General features: G+C 63.9%; 3 protein-coding genes across 7 annotated transcripts; all 3 read right to left on the bottom strand.

Moving 5' to 3' along the window:
* Nucleotides 1-2,131: 2,131 nt before the first annotated feature.
* AK1 (adenylate kinase 1) lies at nucleotides 2,132-6,632 on the bottom strand. Of its 3 annotated transcripts, none has more exons than XM_085239388.1 (7): nucleotides 6,562-6,632; nucleotides 5,113-5,155; nucleotides 3,669-3,704; nucleotides 3,117-3,280; nucleotides 2,888-3,004; nucleotides 2,465-2,656; nucleotides 2,132-2,358 (listed from the first exon to the last, which is right to left on the bottom strand). In XM_085239388.1, exons 2-7 carry the CDS (start codon nucleotides 5,120-5,122, stop codon nucleotides 2,293-2,295), a joined length of 585 nt encoding a protein of 194 aa, XP_085095514.1. In that variant the 5' UTR covers nucleotides 5,123-5,155; nucleotides 6,562-6,632; the 3' UTR covers nucleotides 2,132-2,292. The 3 variants fall into 3 exon arrangements, with proteins under 3 accessions (XP_085095514.1, XP_085095515.1, XP_010719135.1); XM_085239389.1 differs by lacking the exon at nucleotides 6,562-6,632 and adding an exon at nucleotides 6,309-6,377; XM_010720833.2 differs by lacking the exon at nucleotides 6,562-6,632 and adding an exon at nucleotides 5,455-5,610.
* Nucleotides 6,633-7,104: 472 nt separating this feature from the next.
* On the bottom strand, nucleotides 7,105-10,901 carry ST6GALNAC6 (ST6 N-acetylgalactosaminide alpha-2,6-sialyltransferase 6). Its single transcript, XM_085239620.1, is given in 8 exon segments — nucleotides 7,105-8,013; nucleotides 8,086-8,193; nucleotides 8,285-8,682; nucleotides 8,840-8,892; nucleotides 8,895-9,018; nucleotides 9,420-9,484; nucleotides 10,088-10,266; nucleotides 10,656-10,901. Coding segments are annotated over 6 exon segments (888 nt in total). The 5' UTR covers nucleotides 9,435-9,484; nucleotides 10,088-10,266; nucleotides 10,656-10,901; the 3' UTR covers nucleotides 7,105-7,823.
* Nucleotides 10,902-11,187: 286 nt separating this feature from the next.
* Nucleotides 11,188-14,021, bottom strand: ST6GALNAC4 (ST6 N-acetylgalactosaminide alpha-2,6-sialyltransferase 4). Of its 3 annotated transcripts, none has more exons than XM_003211227.5 (6): nucleotides 13,860-14,021; nucleotides 12,928-12,999; nucleotides 12,487-12,639; nucleotides 11,997-12,409; nucleotides 11,809-11,916; nucleotides 11,188-11,739 (listed from the first exon to the last, which is right to left on the bottom strand). In XM_003211227.5, exons 1-6 carry the CDS (start codon nucleotides 13,863-13,865, stop codon nucleotides 11,550-11,552), a joined length of 942 nt encoding a protein of 313 aa, XP_003211275.3. In that variant the 5' UTR covers nucleotides 13,866-14,021; the 3' UTR covers nucleotides 11,188-11,549. The 3 variants fall into 3 exon arrangements, with proteins under 3 accessions (XP_003211275.3, XP_085095745.1, XP_085095744.1); XM_085239619.1 differs by lacking the exon at nucleotides 13,860-14,021 and adding an exon at nucleotides 13,287-13,458; XM_085239618.1 differs by lacking the exon at nucleotides 12,928-12,999 and having other exon boundaries at nucleotides 13,860-13,883.
* Nucleotides 14,022-14,611: the final 590 nt, after the last annotated feature.

The raw sequence follows: 14,611 nt of genomic DNA, 5'->3' as shown, positions 1-14,611 counted from the left end.
GGCGACGGGGGAGGGGGGCGCGGGGGGCTGGGGTGAAGTGAGGGGGGCCAGTGCCTCGGTTTCCCCGTTGGGGAGTCAGTATTGCTGCCAGCGCTGAGTCCCGAGGGATGGGGTCAGCGGGTTTGCCCTGGAACCCCTTTTGGGGTGGTGGCACAGAGCAAGAGTGTTGGGGATCACAGCTACTGCTTTGAGGATGTTCAGGTGCCAGAGAGCCCATCCTGAAACAACTCCACACGTCTTAGGAGTGTGGAGGGGGCTGCTCCGTGTGCTACTGCCCCAACACAAGGGTGACACGGGCTGCCCCACAGTGCTGACACTCAGCCCGTGCATGGTTATGTTGTTCCCCAGCAGTGAGTGCCCCGCAGCTTCGGGCGCCAGGTCTGGGGCTGCTCGCAGATGAGTGAGGCCCACAGCAATGCCACCAGCCCTGTGCATGCCCACAGCTAGGAACTGCCACGGCATCCCTGCTTGCAGGCAGGTTTGGGGTTTGGGGATAGTCCTGGGTCACAGCAGTACCGAGGTGGGAGCCAGAGACCAGCAGGATGCTCACAGGTTTCCTGCAGCCTTGCCCCATCCCTGCTGGATGCACACCGGGGTGGCTCCATCCCATTCCAAGGCCGTGGGGAGGAAGCGGCGCAGGGACCTGCAGGGAAGGCAGCAGGCCCGTCCCCAGCAGCAGCACGTCCTCGAGGTGACCGCTGTCCCCCCAGCACGTCCCCGGGGCGAGCAGCAGCCATCTCCAGCGACAGAGCACTGCCATCTCCTGGGGACCGCGGGGACGGGTGCAGGCAGCAGCGCTGAGCCTGAGCATCCCCCGCACCCCTGTCTCCACGGGAGCGATCAGGACGCTGTAGCCCTGCTCACCATACGGGGAAACTGATTCAGGCTCACCTCACACCCCGAGAGGGACGAGGGCAGGAGGGATACTGGCTCACTCCATCCCCCACCCGGCTTTAACCCGCGGCCCCCCGCCCCTCCTGGCCCCTCTCCCCCAGCGACACGCGCCTCGCGGTGCTGGCAGCTCCCCAGCCCCGGCCGGATGGCCGCATCCTTCCTGCCCGCCGCCTCCCCGCAGCGCCACGGCCCCGCCGTTGCTCATGGTTGCTTCACCCCTGGTCACCCGATTGACGTCCGAGCCTGGCGTGCTTGGAATTGTTTTTTTTTTTTCCTTCAGAAATTTTTCTAGGGGAATTTTTGTTCCTCCCCCTCTCCCCAGCACGTTTCCTTCCTCCGCACCGTCCCGGCGACCTCACTTGCCCCCGAGCTGCTGCCCACCCCGTGCCTGATTTACGGCAGCGCCAAAGCCAGCAGCACCGGGAGGTCATGGCTCTGTCGCCTGCTGCCCTCACCCTGTCTAGGAACACCAAGGAACTACACTGCAATTGAGCACACTGCAGGCAGCTCTGGCACTGGGGAACCCTCAGTTCCGTGTTCCCAATGCCAGCATCCCTCAGCTTCAGTTCTGCAGCACATCTCTGAGATATTCAACCCCCCATTAGGACCCAGGTGCTATCCCCCACTCATGAGGACACCAATTTGGTGGCTGTGCTAAGACGCACGTCTACACAGCATCCCTCTGCCCCAGGTGACATCCAGCCCAGAGGCACAGCGGTGACACTGATGACCGTATGTGCTTGGAAGGAGGGCAGCCAGCAGCACAGCCATGCACCCCAACGGGCAAAAGCAGCGAGGAGATGATGGAAATCCCCATCCTATGAGATGAAGAAGAAGGATGAGGGCATCCCAAAACACCCCAATGGACAAAAGCGGCAAAGAAACGGTGGAAGTGGCAGAAATCACCATCTGATAGGATGAGGAGGAGGGATGGGGTGGGATGCTGCCCCAGGGATGCAGAAGCAGAGCAGAGGAGGCAGACGGGGTTGGGGGGAGCGGGACGGGGCCAGGACGCAGCCCCAGGGGCAAGCAGTTGGGATGCTCCCTCCCTTCCTCCAAGCAGCCCCCGGCCCACAGCATCGCAGCCGGGATAAACACCCGCTTCCTGCCCTTAATCAGCTTCAGAGAGGGGCTGGCTGAGGGAAGGAGGGGGGGGTGGGGGTGGGGGGCTAGAAACAAAAATCTCTGGAAAGAAAAACTCATTTCCTGCGACAGAAGAAAAAGATAAAGTCCGGGCTCATTAAAGTGAACTTTACTGGGGAGAGACGGGAAAGAGCCAAACACAATGTCCTTGAAATTTCCTTCGCGCGGCTCTGTCCACGAAAACAGGATAAGGCCACTTCCGCTGTCTCTGCCCCGCGCGTGCGGGGGGAGCGCAGGGTGGGGGGCGCAGGGCCGTCACAGCTTGTCGAGGTAGGAGCAGACCTGCTGGAAAACCTCATCCACGGTGCCCTCGGCATTCAGCTGCGGGGACAGCGATGGGGTGCTGGTTCTCTCAGCAACGCTGGGGGGGGGGTTGGGGCTCGGCCACCCCCACGTATTGCTTCCCCCCTCCCTGTATCCCGCTCACCTGGCGGACGATGCCCCGGCCCTTGTAGAAGGCGATGACGGGCTCGGTAGCCTTGTAGTAGGTCTCCAGGCGCTTCTTGATGGTCTCCTCGTTGTCGTCCACCCGCCCGCTGGTCTCTCCCCGCTTCAGCAGCCGTTTCACCATCGTGTCCTTCCCCGCATCCACGTAGAGCAGCAGCGTGGGGGGGCCAATCTGCAGGGACACAGCTGTCACCGTGTGGGTCTGGATGTCCCCACATCTCCTCCGGGTGGGGCTGGAGGCGTGAGGCTCGGCAGGAGGGAACAGCACGGCCATCACCCCAGTCACCCTCTGCCAGGCCCGGGTGCAGCCCAGATGTCCCCTCGCCCAGTGCCAGCACCGTGCAGGCCGCAGATGGAAGGTGGCACAACACAGCATGGTGCACACCGGGGGAGCTGCCCTCACCTTCTTTTCAAACTCTTCTCCCTGCTTCACCTCGCGGGGGTAGCCGTCAATGAGGAAACCCTTGGAGGTGTCTGCCTTAGCCAGCATGGCGTCCCGCAGCATGTCCAGCACCGTGTCCTGGGGAGGGGGCACACGGCTGTCAGGGTGATGTGGGACCACGTGCCCCATTCCTGCCGCTGCATCACCACAGTGTCCCCACATCACCCTGCGTTCGTGGCCACAAACTCACCAGAGGCACCAGCTCGCCCTTCTCCATGATGGCTTGCAGCTTCTTGCCCCGCTCTGATCCCGAGCTGACCTCTGCCCGGAGCAGATCCCCGGTGGAGAGGTGAGTGTACCCATACTTGTGCACAATCTTCTCGCATTGCGTCCCCTTCCCCGAGCCGGGGCCACCTGCAATCACACCAGGGCCACCGTCATGTCCCATGCCCCATCTAGTGGGGGTAGGAGGAGAGGCAGCCCAGACCCATCAAAGCCTGATGATGAGAGGAGACAGGATGGATGGAAAGAGCTGTTGGGGTGGCGTGGGCTGCTGGTGTGGCTGATGAGCCATTGGCACATGGGCATCATCGCCCCAACGGCACCAGAGGCATCGTGACCAATATCCAAGACATCACTCTCATGATGGCACCCTGGACATCACCACCCCATCAAGCACCCATGACATCACTCCCAGGAGTTTGCCATCACATCACACTGGATGCTGGCACCCCAAGCTTTGCTAGACCCCGCTGGTCCCAGCACACCCCACACCGGCCACCTCTGTCCCAAGCTCACTTACCCACCACAAAGATGATCTTGTGGTGCTTCAGTTTTTCTGGCGGAGAGAAAAAAAGAAAAAAACAACAATAAATCTAAAAGCTGGAAGTTACACCAGGGAGCAAATTGTCCCCAGTGGCAGGACTGAACGAGGAGTGGTGGGGACCAACCCCAACCCTAGGGAGGGCAGAGTTGGAAGCATCCATCCCTGTCACCTGGACATCAAAACTGGACATGCTCAAGCACTGAGACCCCATGGTGCCTTGGCAGCTGTGGACCTGTGTTGTGGGCTCAGAACTCCACTGCATCCTGGAGACGGTCATTGGTCCCACTGAGGGATGGGAACCAGCAGGGACAGCCACATCCATCCCCATGGCCAGCTCCTAGTCCTGCCTGGTGCAGCAGGGCACGGCATGGAACAACCCCGTGGGGTCTGATCGTCCCCAGAAATGGCACAGCCCCATCCACTTGGGGCATTCCAGCCCACACAACGGGGGGGTTTTCCCTGCAGGATTCCCCCCCTATCCCCTCGCAGAATCCATCCCTGCCACGCGTTGGGATCTGACAGTGTAGAGGGAGGGAGCTAAAAATAATGTGAGCCACCTCGGGGCTCCGCTGCCCATCTCTGGATCTCGGTCTTCTGAAATTTCAGCTCCTCCAGCAGCCGGTGAGCCTGGGGCTGGGAGGGAGCCAAGAGGCTGGGGGGGTGGGGGGGGAAGGGGACATGGGGTACGTGGGAGATAGAGGGAAGCAAGGGGGAGAAACAGAACAGAGGCAATGGTGGGACAGGGAAAGGATGTAAGTGGGACGGAGGGGAGGGATGGAAAGAGGACACGGAACGGACACGAGGGGGAGACAGAGGGGACGGGCACTACTGGAGAACATAGAAGACGGACACAAGGGGGGGACACTGGGGATGGATGAGAGATTGAGGACTTGGACACAAGGGAAACAGAGGAGAGAGATGGAAAGAGAACATGAGACACAAAAAGGGACATAAGGATCAGATGCAAGAGGGACAGAGGTGACAGATACAAAGAGGACACGGGAGACAGGGACAAAGGGCTGAGAGATCAGACGAAAGGGGAGAAAAGAGATGGGCATGGCAGGGGGCAACTGTACAACATAGGAGGATGGGGGGACAGATGGATGGATGCAAAAGTAACTAAGGGATTAGATGCAAGAGGAACAGCAGGAACAGATGGACACGGGGATGGACACAAGGGGGACCGAGGGTTTAGATGCAAGAGGGACAGAGAAGACAAATGGAAGACAAATGCAAAAAGGATGCAGGAGATGGACACAAGGAGGAAAAATTGAATATATACAATGAGATATAAGGGATGGAGGCAACAGGGGTTGGAGAGGATGGATGCCAAGGGAGATCGAGGGATCAGGTGCAAGGGGGGTGGATGCAAAGGGGATGGAGGGAATAGATGCAAGAGGCACAGATGCAAAGCACTCACCTGTAGACATGCTGCTGCTTTCTGGGTGGAGGAGCACTTCAGGCTGCAAGGGAAGCAGAGCAGAGTGAGCAGCACGGCGGGGACACAAGGGGACCCAGCACTGAGGCCTGGAGAGGATGTTGCCAGGACAACAGCTCTCCCTTTGCTTCCACGATGGGATGGAGCAGATCTCAAATTGAGCTCTAGGGCCACGCTGGGGGACGGGGTTTCCCCCTGCCAGCACTACTGTTCCCCAACTTGGCCCTAAAATATATAAAATTTCTAAAATACACAAGAAAGGCACAATGCTGCCTGAATTCCATGGCTCCAGGAGCTGGGACCTCACTTCCTGCCATCGCCTACCTCGCTGCCGGCAGCCACCCGCCCTGTGCCGGCACTGCCGGGTGACGCAAGGCGACAATACCAGCACCCTGCCCTGCCCTGACCACATCCCCATGCCCGGGGTGCTGCCTGGCAGCCGGAAGCCGGCTTGGGGTCACACATGGCACCGGGACACCGAGAGATGGAGGCGGTATCCTACGTTCCTCCAGCTCCCCGCGTGCTGGAGGGGATGCTTTGGAAGGGCTCAGCCTGTTCTCGGTGCCCAAGGGGGGGTTGCCGCACCCTGCTGCCCCTCCAGTTCCTTGCTGTGGGTTTGGCCAAGCCGCCTGCCCGCACCCAGCCCCGCAGCACCCCACCTGCTCAGCCACACCGCGTCACCTCGCTGTCCCCAAACCGGCCAGACCGGGGCCGAAGGGGCCGTGACCATCCGTCAGGTCGTGTTACAGCCGGGAAAGGGCAGAGGCTAAGAATGGATGGGCTGAAATCCGCACCGGGTCACGTCCCGCCTGCGCTGCGAGGCTGAGCCCGGCATCGCCCCATAGGAAGGGCACAACCTGGGGGCTCCCCGGTGCGGGGGCATCGAGCACAGCTGGCAGCAGCCCTCGGTGGTCTCACGGCCTGAGCCGGCGTGGTGCCGTGCCCGGGGAGCGGGCGGCACAGGACTGCCCGGCAAAACAACGCTGTGATGTGCTCCCCAGAACTGCGTCCCACCAGGAGCTCCAACCACACGCTCTGCCCGCACCCACCTCCCATGCGGGGGCTCCGGCACCCTGCAATAGCCCAGCACCCCCCGCAATAGCACGGCAGCCCTGCAATGCCCCCCCGGTGTTCCCCACCGTTCTTCTCCTTTCTGCCCCCCCCCGGGTCCCGCTCACCGGCAGCGATGCTCACATCCCCCCCGCACCCCCAGCCCCACCGCTCAGCGCACAGAGGGGGGGGCGGACCGAACGCTTCCCCGCCCCCGAACAGAGGGGCCGGGCGGGGGGCAGCGGTGGGGGGGGGCCCGAACGGCGGATGCCGGAACGCCCTCCCCAAGGTCACCGCGCGGCTGTGCCCGGGGGGAACGGGAACAAGAACCGCGGTGCAAAGCAGCGACGGGGCTGGGGAGGAGGGGAGAGCGGCACTGACCTGCGGGGGGGCGGTGCGGAACGAGGGGGGGGGGGCTGCTGCTGGCCGGCAGCTTCTGCCGTACCGCTAGATATATATAATGCTGGCGGCGCGGGGCATGCCGGGAGCGGGCAGCGGGAAGGGGGGGCACTGGGGGGGGGGGAATGCTGCCCCCCCGCAGCCCCCCGGTACAGCGCCTCCGCAACGGGAGGAGCTCGCGGATGAGGGATGGAGCTGGAAGGTCCTGCACCCCAAAACTGCCGACCCCAGCACCGCTGCGGTCTGGGGGGGGGGGTCCTACGGGGTCCTATTCCCTCCCCCCCCCCCCCGGACCCCAAAAACGCATCCCGCAGGCACGATCCAAGGCAACAGACTGCAGCGAGGTTTATTCCTGTACAAATCGATACAAAACGCGGTGCTGAGCCACCCCCAAGGTGTGACCCCACCGGGGCGTCCAAACGCTTCTGAATAGTTTGTGAGGGGCCGATGAGTGACGAGCATCGCGTGGCTCCACGCTGGAAATCCAAACACAGGGACCAGGAGGGAAAAAAGTCCCCCAAATCCCACGGCCAGGTTACAAAAGGTTCCGGCAGTGCTGTGTGGTGTTGCTCCCCTACCCACCTCCCCTCCCGGCACCACGTTGGCAGTGTCATCCCCTTGGTCCTCACTGGGGTGGCTCTTGAGGTCTCTGTTCTGGGGATGGTGACACTGAAAATGTTAGGATTTGTGCTGAAGGATAGTGGGGGGGTGGGGGCGAGAATTTTGCCCCCAGAAGCAATGCGACCCCCATGCCAGCCAAAGGGGACCGTGCACCTGCACCCCCCTGTGCTCTCAGGGTGATGGGCTGCAGTGCAGCCTGGGAGGTTCTGAGCTGGGTTCCCATGTCCTGCAGGACACCCCAAAACCCACAATGTCACAGCTGTGCAGAACCCATGGGCACAGCCGTGGCACGTGGCCCTGATGGTTGTGTCAGCCCTGGGGTGCACGGTGCAGCCTGGACCCCAAGCAAGGGGACTTCGAAGCAATAGGATCCCAAACCAAGGGGACTCCATCCCATGAGAGACCCCAAGCCAAGGAATCCCTGAACTAAAAACTAAGGTGGCTCCAAGCCAGGGGGACCCCAAGCTAAGGGGATCTCATCCCACAGAGATCCCACCCCCAGGGGAACCCGTCCCAATGGGACCCCAAGCCAAGAGGATCCCATCCCAAGCTGACCCCGAATAAAAAGGGACCCCGAATCAAAGGGACCCCATCCCCAGGGCTCCCTGCTCAGTGCAGCTGCCCTAGGGCCAGGTGGGGTGAGAGAAGGTGATGTTGTAGGGGGCGGCCCAGCTGGCAAAGACGCGCTTCTCGGTGATGAAGCGGTGGTGATTGCCGCGGCGGCTGCGCTCGTTGTGGATGTACGTCGTGCACTCGTCGGGGCCCTTGGGCTCGTAGTAGTGGTAGGCCATGCGGCGGGGCTGCGGACGCTGACTACAGGCAGACCATGGGCTGAGCCCCGTGCTGTGCCCTGGGGCTGGGATTTGGGGATGGGGAGGCCCTTACCTGCAGTAGTTGGGGGGCACCATGCCGTAGACGTGGACGGTGTCGCACAGCTCCACCGCAATCCCCATGGTGAACCAACCCGTGCTCAACCACGAGCGCGATTTCTCTCTAGGGCACAGCGATGAGGTGACCCTCGTGGTGCTCAACCCACCAGTGGGGACCCACAGACCACAAGAAGGGGAGGAGGAGCTCCCGGTACCTGTCCTTCCCTGTCTCCCCCCGAAAGAGCTCATCGAACTGCTTCATGCGGTGCGGGGAGACGATGTAGGCTGTCATGTTGGGGAAGGATGCGCCGACGCGTTGGATGATCTTCAACAGCCCCTTCTGCATCTTGACCGGCGGCCCCCAGAAGATGAGGATGGTCTCTGGGGTTTTATTGACGAATTCTTGGGGCCGCTTGAGGACGCGGTAGACGCTGGAGTGGGCCACCACACGGAAGGTGGTCTTGTTGCCCACATCGGCCTCATAGCCGGTGGTGGGAGCGTCGTTCATGCGGATGGTGCACTCGGTTTGGTCGATCTCGGCGCCCAGGTGGGTGCCCAGGAGGTGGCTGGAGCTGGTGATGATGGCGCATTGGTGGCAGTGGGCAGTCAGGCTCTGAGGTGATGGACACAATGAGTCCAAACCAAGGAAACCCCAAAACACGGGGACCCCAAACAAAGGGGAGTCCAAACAGTGGGGAGTCCAGACCAAGGGGCTTTCAGTGTCCCACCCACGGGGACATCCCATCTCCATACCCACATCCTGTGCCCACCTTGTTCCCAGACACGGGCAGGTACCCGCCGCTCACCCCCCAGTGCCGCAGGTGGGGGGCCGCCGGGCTCTGCCCCGCAGTGCGCTGTAGGGGAACACCTCGGTCCCACTGCTGGAACTGTAGATGATCAGCAGCATGAGCAGGGCGAAGAGAAGCACGAAGACGGCGGCACGCTGGCTCTGCAGGTGGGGGACAGTATCAGGGCCCTTCCCCAAAGGGACGGGGATGGAAATCACTGGGATGATGCGGCCCAACTCGATCTCCCCTTGCTGGCCACAGGGAGCCGGGATAGGGATGAGATGGGATGGGATGGGATGGGATGGGGACGGAGATGGGGATGAGAATGGGGATGGAGATGGGGACATTCCTGTCCTTCCCTGCCCAGCCACACACACAGTAGTAGCTCTCCTAGTAGCGGCACTGCTTGCATGGCCGCAGGGCTTTAAGGAGAGAGGAGGAGGAAAATGCTTTACTGCGTGAGCGCTCCTCTGAGCTGCTGCCAGATGATCCCTGTGCTGGCATGGCCGCCCCCAGCTCAGCCCTCCCGAACGGCGTTAAGGGGACTCGGGGTCCCACTCACCGTGCTGCCGCTCATGTCTCCGTGCTGCCCTCAGTGCTGAGTGACTGCCGACGTCCTGCGAGCACCTGCAAGGCATGCAGTTACCCAAAAGCAGTGGGATCCCGTCCCCAAAACCTCACCATGCCTTGATCCCCACACCAGGCTTAGCCCTGGGCTGATTCCAGCGCCCTGAGGAGATTGGGATCTCCCGGCTCAATCCTATTAAACTGGCCCTGGAGTGCTTGGGGTGCTCCCATGGGTACTTGCCCAGCGAGGGGACCCACTTATCCTCACTTCTCCCCACCCCCATGAACATATTGAAGTCCTTCTCAGTGAGTCATTGCCACTCCTGCTGGGTCGTCGTCGTAGCAATTAGAAATTAAAAACAAAATGAAATCTGATTGTCTTGGGAGGAGCCAAGATGGAAAATTACACAGCAGCCGGCACATAACCCTCAAGGGGGCCCCGAAAGGCTTTGGGGCTGGGAAGGCGCCAGCGTGCCTGGGGCACGGCTGGGATTTTCGGTGCCAGGAGTCCCAGGAGAGAGGGAACAGAGCTGGGAGCTCCGTGCATGCACAGGGCTGAGGGGGCAGGAGAAGCGTGCAGCAGGGACACGGGGCGAGGGGGGGGGAGGTGGCAGCTCCGGGAGCCCCGCTGGTCACCCCGCTCCTGCTGTGCAGGTCCCTTACCTGGGTGGTGGCACTCATCTGCAGCGGGTGCTGAGCGCTGCCGGGGGGTCTCCTCCGCCTCCTCCTCGCCGCGCTCCCCCCGGGCTGTGCGGTGCTGCCGGGCCCCTCCGGCTGGCAGCAGGGCCATGGCGGTGCCCCGGGGTCACATCGCGCTCTGCTGGGGAAGTGCCGAGCGCTGCCTGCACCCCCGGTACAACAAACCCGGCTGCAGCTCCGCCGTACAGCCCCCACGTGCCGATCTACCCTTGCCGAGCACGCAGACCCCCCCGCGCCCCCACAGCGCAAATCCTCCCCCAGCCCTGGAACGCATCTGCCGTGCAACCGGGGATGCAACCCCCGGCACCCGCGATTCAAACCCACCGCTCCTCGGGACGCAGCCCCCCGGTTCCCGGGACGCAGCCCCTCCATCCCCAGAAATACCACCCCCCGTACCCAGCACGCAGACCCACGGACCCCCCCCCGCTCTGTACGGCCGCGTCAGGCCGGGCGCAGCCGCATCCCGGCGAGGCGGTGCCGGTCCGTTCCCCGCACAGTGAGTGCCGCCCCCGCCGCCGCCGCGCATCCCCACCCGCACCGACGGCCCGAGCGCGGCCCGAGCTTCGCTCCGCTCCGCTCCGCACTGCGCCGCCGCCGCCACCGCCGCCTCCGCGCGCTCCCGAGGCCCGCGGGGCCGCGCCGTGCCGGGGGCGGGGGCGCGCGGGGGTCCTGACGCCGCCCGGCCCGACGGAACGGCCCCGGATTGGGCTGCGCGGGGCGCGTGGGTGGGTGCGCGCGTGACACTGCCGGGATACGGCGCAGCGCCGTGGGCTGAGCTCATCTCGCGGGGCTGAGAGGCACGGGGGGGCCCACGGGGCTCTCTACCATGGAAACCGACACGAATCTCCCTCCGCCCCTCCGTAGATTTGCTGCCCCACAGCCTCGCTGCCCCCATCCCTCGGCACACCGCAGCTCCCAGCATAACCCCGTCCACGGATCTCAGCGCCCCGCTCTGTGCTCTGACCCCGACTCCGTCGGATCTCCACCCTATTTACGGATGGACAAACCCAGCTGCCGCCCCGACCCCACGCATCTCCGTGTCCCAGCACTGCTGCGGCTCAGCGTGGACTTAAAAATGCTTTTAATGGGCAAGTTGGCTTTGGTCTGAATCCAAGGGCACTTGTGGCAAGGCAGCTCAGGGCTGCGGGCAGGGGATGCTAGGGGGCTGTGGGACAGGGAGTCCCGGCCCCACTCCACGTGCCCTACATGTGGCACCAGGTGCCAGAGGATCAGGGTCCATCCCACATTAAACATCCATCCTGCACGGGTCCAATCCGGCTCAGGGCCTGCAGCTGGGGGGTCTCGGTGGATGCAGCCCTGTCCCATGTGCTCCAACGCAACGGGGTCCCCACTGCTGCCCCCACAGCAGCTGCAGACCCCCAATACCGGGCATACCGAGGGGCTTCCAACCGCACTGCCGCCGCTCCTACCCCCCTGCCCAAGACGGGTGGGTGAAGATGATGTCCTTCCTCTTGGCCCAGCGGGAGAAGATGGTTTTTTCGGTGATGAAGCGGTGCCCGGCGCGAGGGGCCTTCTCGTGCACCAGGTACATCCTGCACTCGTCCAGCCGCCCCTTCTCGAAGTAGTGGTAAGGCACACTCGAGTGGTTCTTCTCCCTGCCGGCACGGTGGGGGCTGAGCACGGTGCATCCCCCGCAGTCCCCACTGCCACCCCCAGCCCCGCACCTGCAGTAGCTGTCGCTGACCATGCCGAAGACGCAGATGTGCTCGCACAGTTCCATGGCCAGGATCATGGTGAACCACCCCGTGCTCAGGAAGGAGCCGGATTTCACCCTGCGGGGCACAGCGGTGGGATGGGGACACGCAGACGGATGGAAGCAACATGACGGGGGCACCCAGCGGGGCCACGGTACCTGTTCTTGCCTGTCTCGTTCTGGAAGACGTCGTCGCAATATTCCATCTTCTCCTCAGTCAGCGTGTAGAGTTGCAGGTAGGGGTACATCTCCAGCACCTTCAGCAGAGCTCGGTACGTCGGGCCGCCCTTCTCGCGGCTCATCTTCCTGCTGGGACCCCAAATGACGTAGACGGTGTCTCGGGACTGCTGGAAGAAGTAGGGCTGGTTCCTGAGCAGCAGCGGGACGCTGGTGTGCGACACGACGCGGACGGTGCTCCGTGTGCCCACGTCCTCCTCGAAGCCGGCGGTGGGGGCGTGATTCATGCGCAGCACGCACTCCTGCCCGTCGATCGCCCGGCCCAGGTGCGATCCCAGCATCTGCCCCGAGCTGGAGACGACGGCGCAGCGGCGGCACGGAGCTCTGCGCAGCGGCTGCGGGGATACGCACCGTCAGCACCGAGGATGGGGAAAACCGAGGCGCGGGGGACGGGGCCGCCCCACGGACCGACCTTCCCGTCGGGGACGCGGCTGTAGCCCTGCAAGCTGAGCGCTGCGGGCGCGGTGTACGCCGAGCCGTCCCTCTGCCCCACGGCCTCACGGCACAGCAGCACGTAGAACACGGAGAGCGCGGCCGCGCACACCAGGACGAAGAAGACGCGGACCTGGAAGCGGAGAACCGGGGTTGCGCCGGGCTCGGCCGCGTGCCCACGTTGGATGCTGGAGGCAGCGCAGCCCGGCAGCAGAACTCTGCGAGGAGGGAGCACCGGGCTGCCGTGACTCACTTCCTGCACACGGCCGGAGCCCACGCGTGCGGCAGTGACCCCCTCGGGTTCCACTGTCCCCGCAGCGGGGACCAAGGGGTGCCCACCCGGAGCCGCCGCACGGCCGGTATCCGGGCGCACGGCCCCGCAGCGCTGCAGGCTCATCCAATCCACCCCCGCGGTACTCACCAGCATCTTTATCCCGCGGGGCTGGGGCGGCCGTGGGGCGCCAGGGTCACAGGGAGGGTTGGGGCGTGCACCCTGCACACAGAGCGGGGTCAGCGGGGGGGATCGGGGCCATCATGGCTGGGGACCCCCCGGTACCCAAAGCCCCCCTCCCACACGCAGGATGCGCACCCTATGCTCGGCGTCCCCCTGAATCCTCCCATGCCCCAGACCCAACCCCCCCACGTCCCGGACCCCCTCCATGCCCTGGGATCCCCCGCTTTCAGGACTCCCCCACACCCGGTTCCCGACCCCGTCCCGCCCCCAGTCCCGTGCTCGGCGCCGGGGGAGGAGCGCACCCCGCCCCTCCCGGCCCCACTCACGACTCCGGGAGCCCCCGCGGGAGCTGCGGTGGAGGTACCGCTGCCCACCCCCGAGGGCCGCCGTCGGGTCCCGCATCGCGGCCGGGCCGCGCCGGGAGCACCGCGCTGCGCTCCGCTGGAAGAACCGCGCCGGGGGGAGGCGGAGCCGAGCTGCACTGCCGGAACCGCCCCGCGCAGCGCCCCGAGAGCGGCACCGGCGCAGCGCTGCGGAGCCCGTGTGCCACCCGTGTGCCCACCGCCCTGAGACCCGCCCCGTGCTTCCCGGTACCGACAGAGCCGGCACTGACCTCAACTCCCATCGCAGTACCAACCCCACCACTGCCCTGCGCCCCGGTTACCTCCGCCCGAACACCTGTGCCCTGTTCCTGGTACGGACATCCCCAGTGCCGGCCCACCCTGTGAATCCCGGCACGCACCCGGCACTGCTCTGTGTGTGGCGGTACCGACAGACCCAGTACCGACTCCATCTCCTACATCAGAGCCCATTGCCCTCATTTCTCTCCCCCTCCCTTCGCACTGTGCCTCCCCCCCGCCCTGGGATCCCCTACATCCAGCTCCACATCCCCACCTCACCTCCATGCCCCACCGACGCGGGTGTTGCTGAGCTCAGCGCAGTGTTGAAAGCCCAGGGATCATTTTGGTACCAGGACTGGGGCCTCCTGCCCTGTGGTGCTGCCAGATGGCCTTACGTCAGCTACAGACAAGCTGCAGGACACGTCACGCAGTGCTACCCCCCTCCCGCTGCCTTGAGGTGTTCCTGGGGTTTTCCCCAGCCAGCAATCAGGAAATAAGAAAAACAAACTTGAGACTGGTTCCTACTCCCAAAGGGCTTTGGCAGCGATGGAAGAGGCAGTGACAGCGGCACAGCAAGCAGGGTGCAGGGATCCACATACGCAGCATGAGGCTGCATTCCATGGCTGCACCCCACCAGGTGCCTGGGCTGGGGGCACAACACCGCGTGCTGAGAGGTGGTGAGAAGGAAAGAGGCACAGAGCCTGCGCAGGGACACGCAGTGCCATGACCTTCAGCTGGAGCACAGCCACCTCCCATCACACCAACAGGGATATTTTTAGGGGTGCTGCCCTTTGCAGCAACGCAGCCCTTCCCTGTCCCACACCAGGAGCCGGATACACAAACAGGGCTCAGTGCTAGCAGTGTGCACTGTCTCCTGCCCTTCTCCAGCAATGAAGCTCTGCACAGCTGCAGGAATTGGGCCAGGGTGATGGACTGGCACTAGAAATTGAGGTCCTTTAGCACAATGGGGGCCAGGGCAACGGGCGGCCAGAGTGCACTGCTCCCAAATCCCTGCAGGTTTGGTTCGTCCC

The sequence above is a fragment of the Meleagris gallopavo genome, chromosome 19, assembly GCF_905368555.1.
Source record: "Meleagris gallopavo chromosome 19, MGAL_WU_HG_1.1, whole genome shotgun sequence".
NCBI classification, from domain to species: Eukaryota; Metazoa; Chordata; class Aves; order Galliformes; family Phasianidae; genus Meleagris; species Meleagris gallopavo.
This window is presented reverse-complemented; position numbering and strand designations above follow the sequence as displayed.

What these genes read in the sequence shown, in the direction of transcription:
- AK1 (XM_010720833.2), bottom strand. Translation starts at nt 5,595, where the DNA reads ATGTGTGACCCCAAGCCGGCTTCCGGCTGCCAGGCAGCACCCCGGGCA. An exon ending in CAAGATCATCTTTGTGGTGG is followed by an intron (nt 3,281 to 3,668) that starts GTAAGTGAGCTT and finishes GTGTGATTGCAG; the next exon opens with GTGGCCCCGGCTCGGGGAAG. An exon ending in GAGAAGAGTTTGAAAAGAAG is followed by an intron (nt 2,657 to 2,887) that starts GTGAGGGCAGCT and finishes GTGTCCCTGCAG; the next exon opens with ATTGGCCCCCCCACGCTGCT.
- ST6GALNAC4 (XM_003211227.5), bottom strand. An exon ending in GCCGCGTCCCCGACGGGAAG is followed by an intron (nt 12,410 to 12,486) that starts GTCGGTCCGTGG and finishes GTATCCCCGCAG; the next exon opens with CCGCTGCGCAGAGCTCCGTG. An exon ending in AACGAGACAGGCAAGAACAG is followed by an intron (nt 11,917 to 11,996) that starts GTACCGTGGCCC and finishes TGTGCCCCGCAG; the next exon opens with GGTGAAATCCGGCTCCTTCC.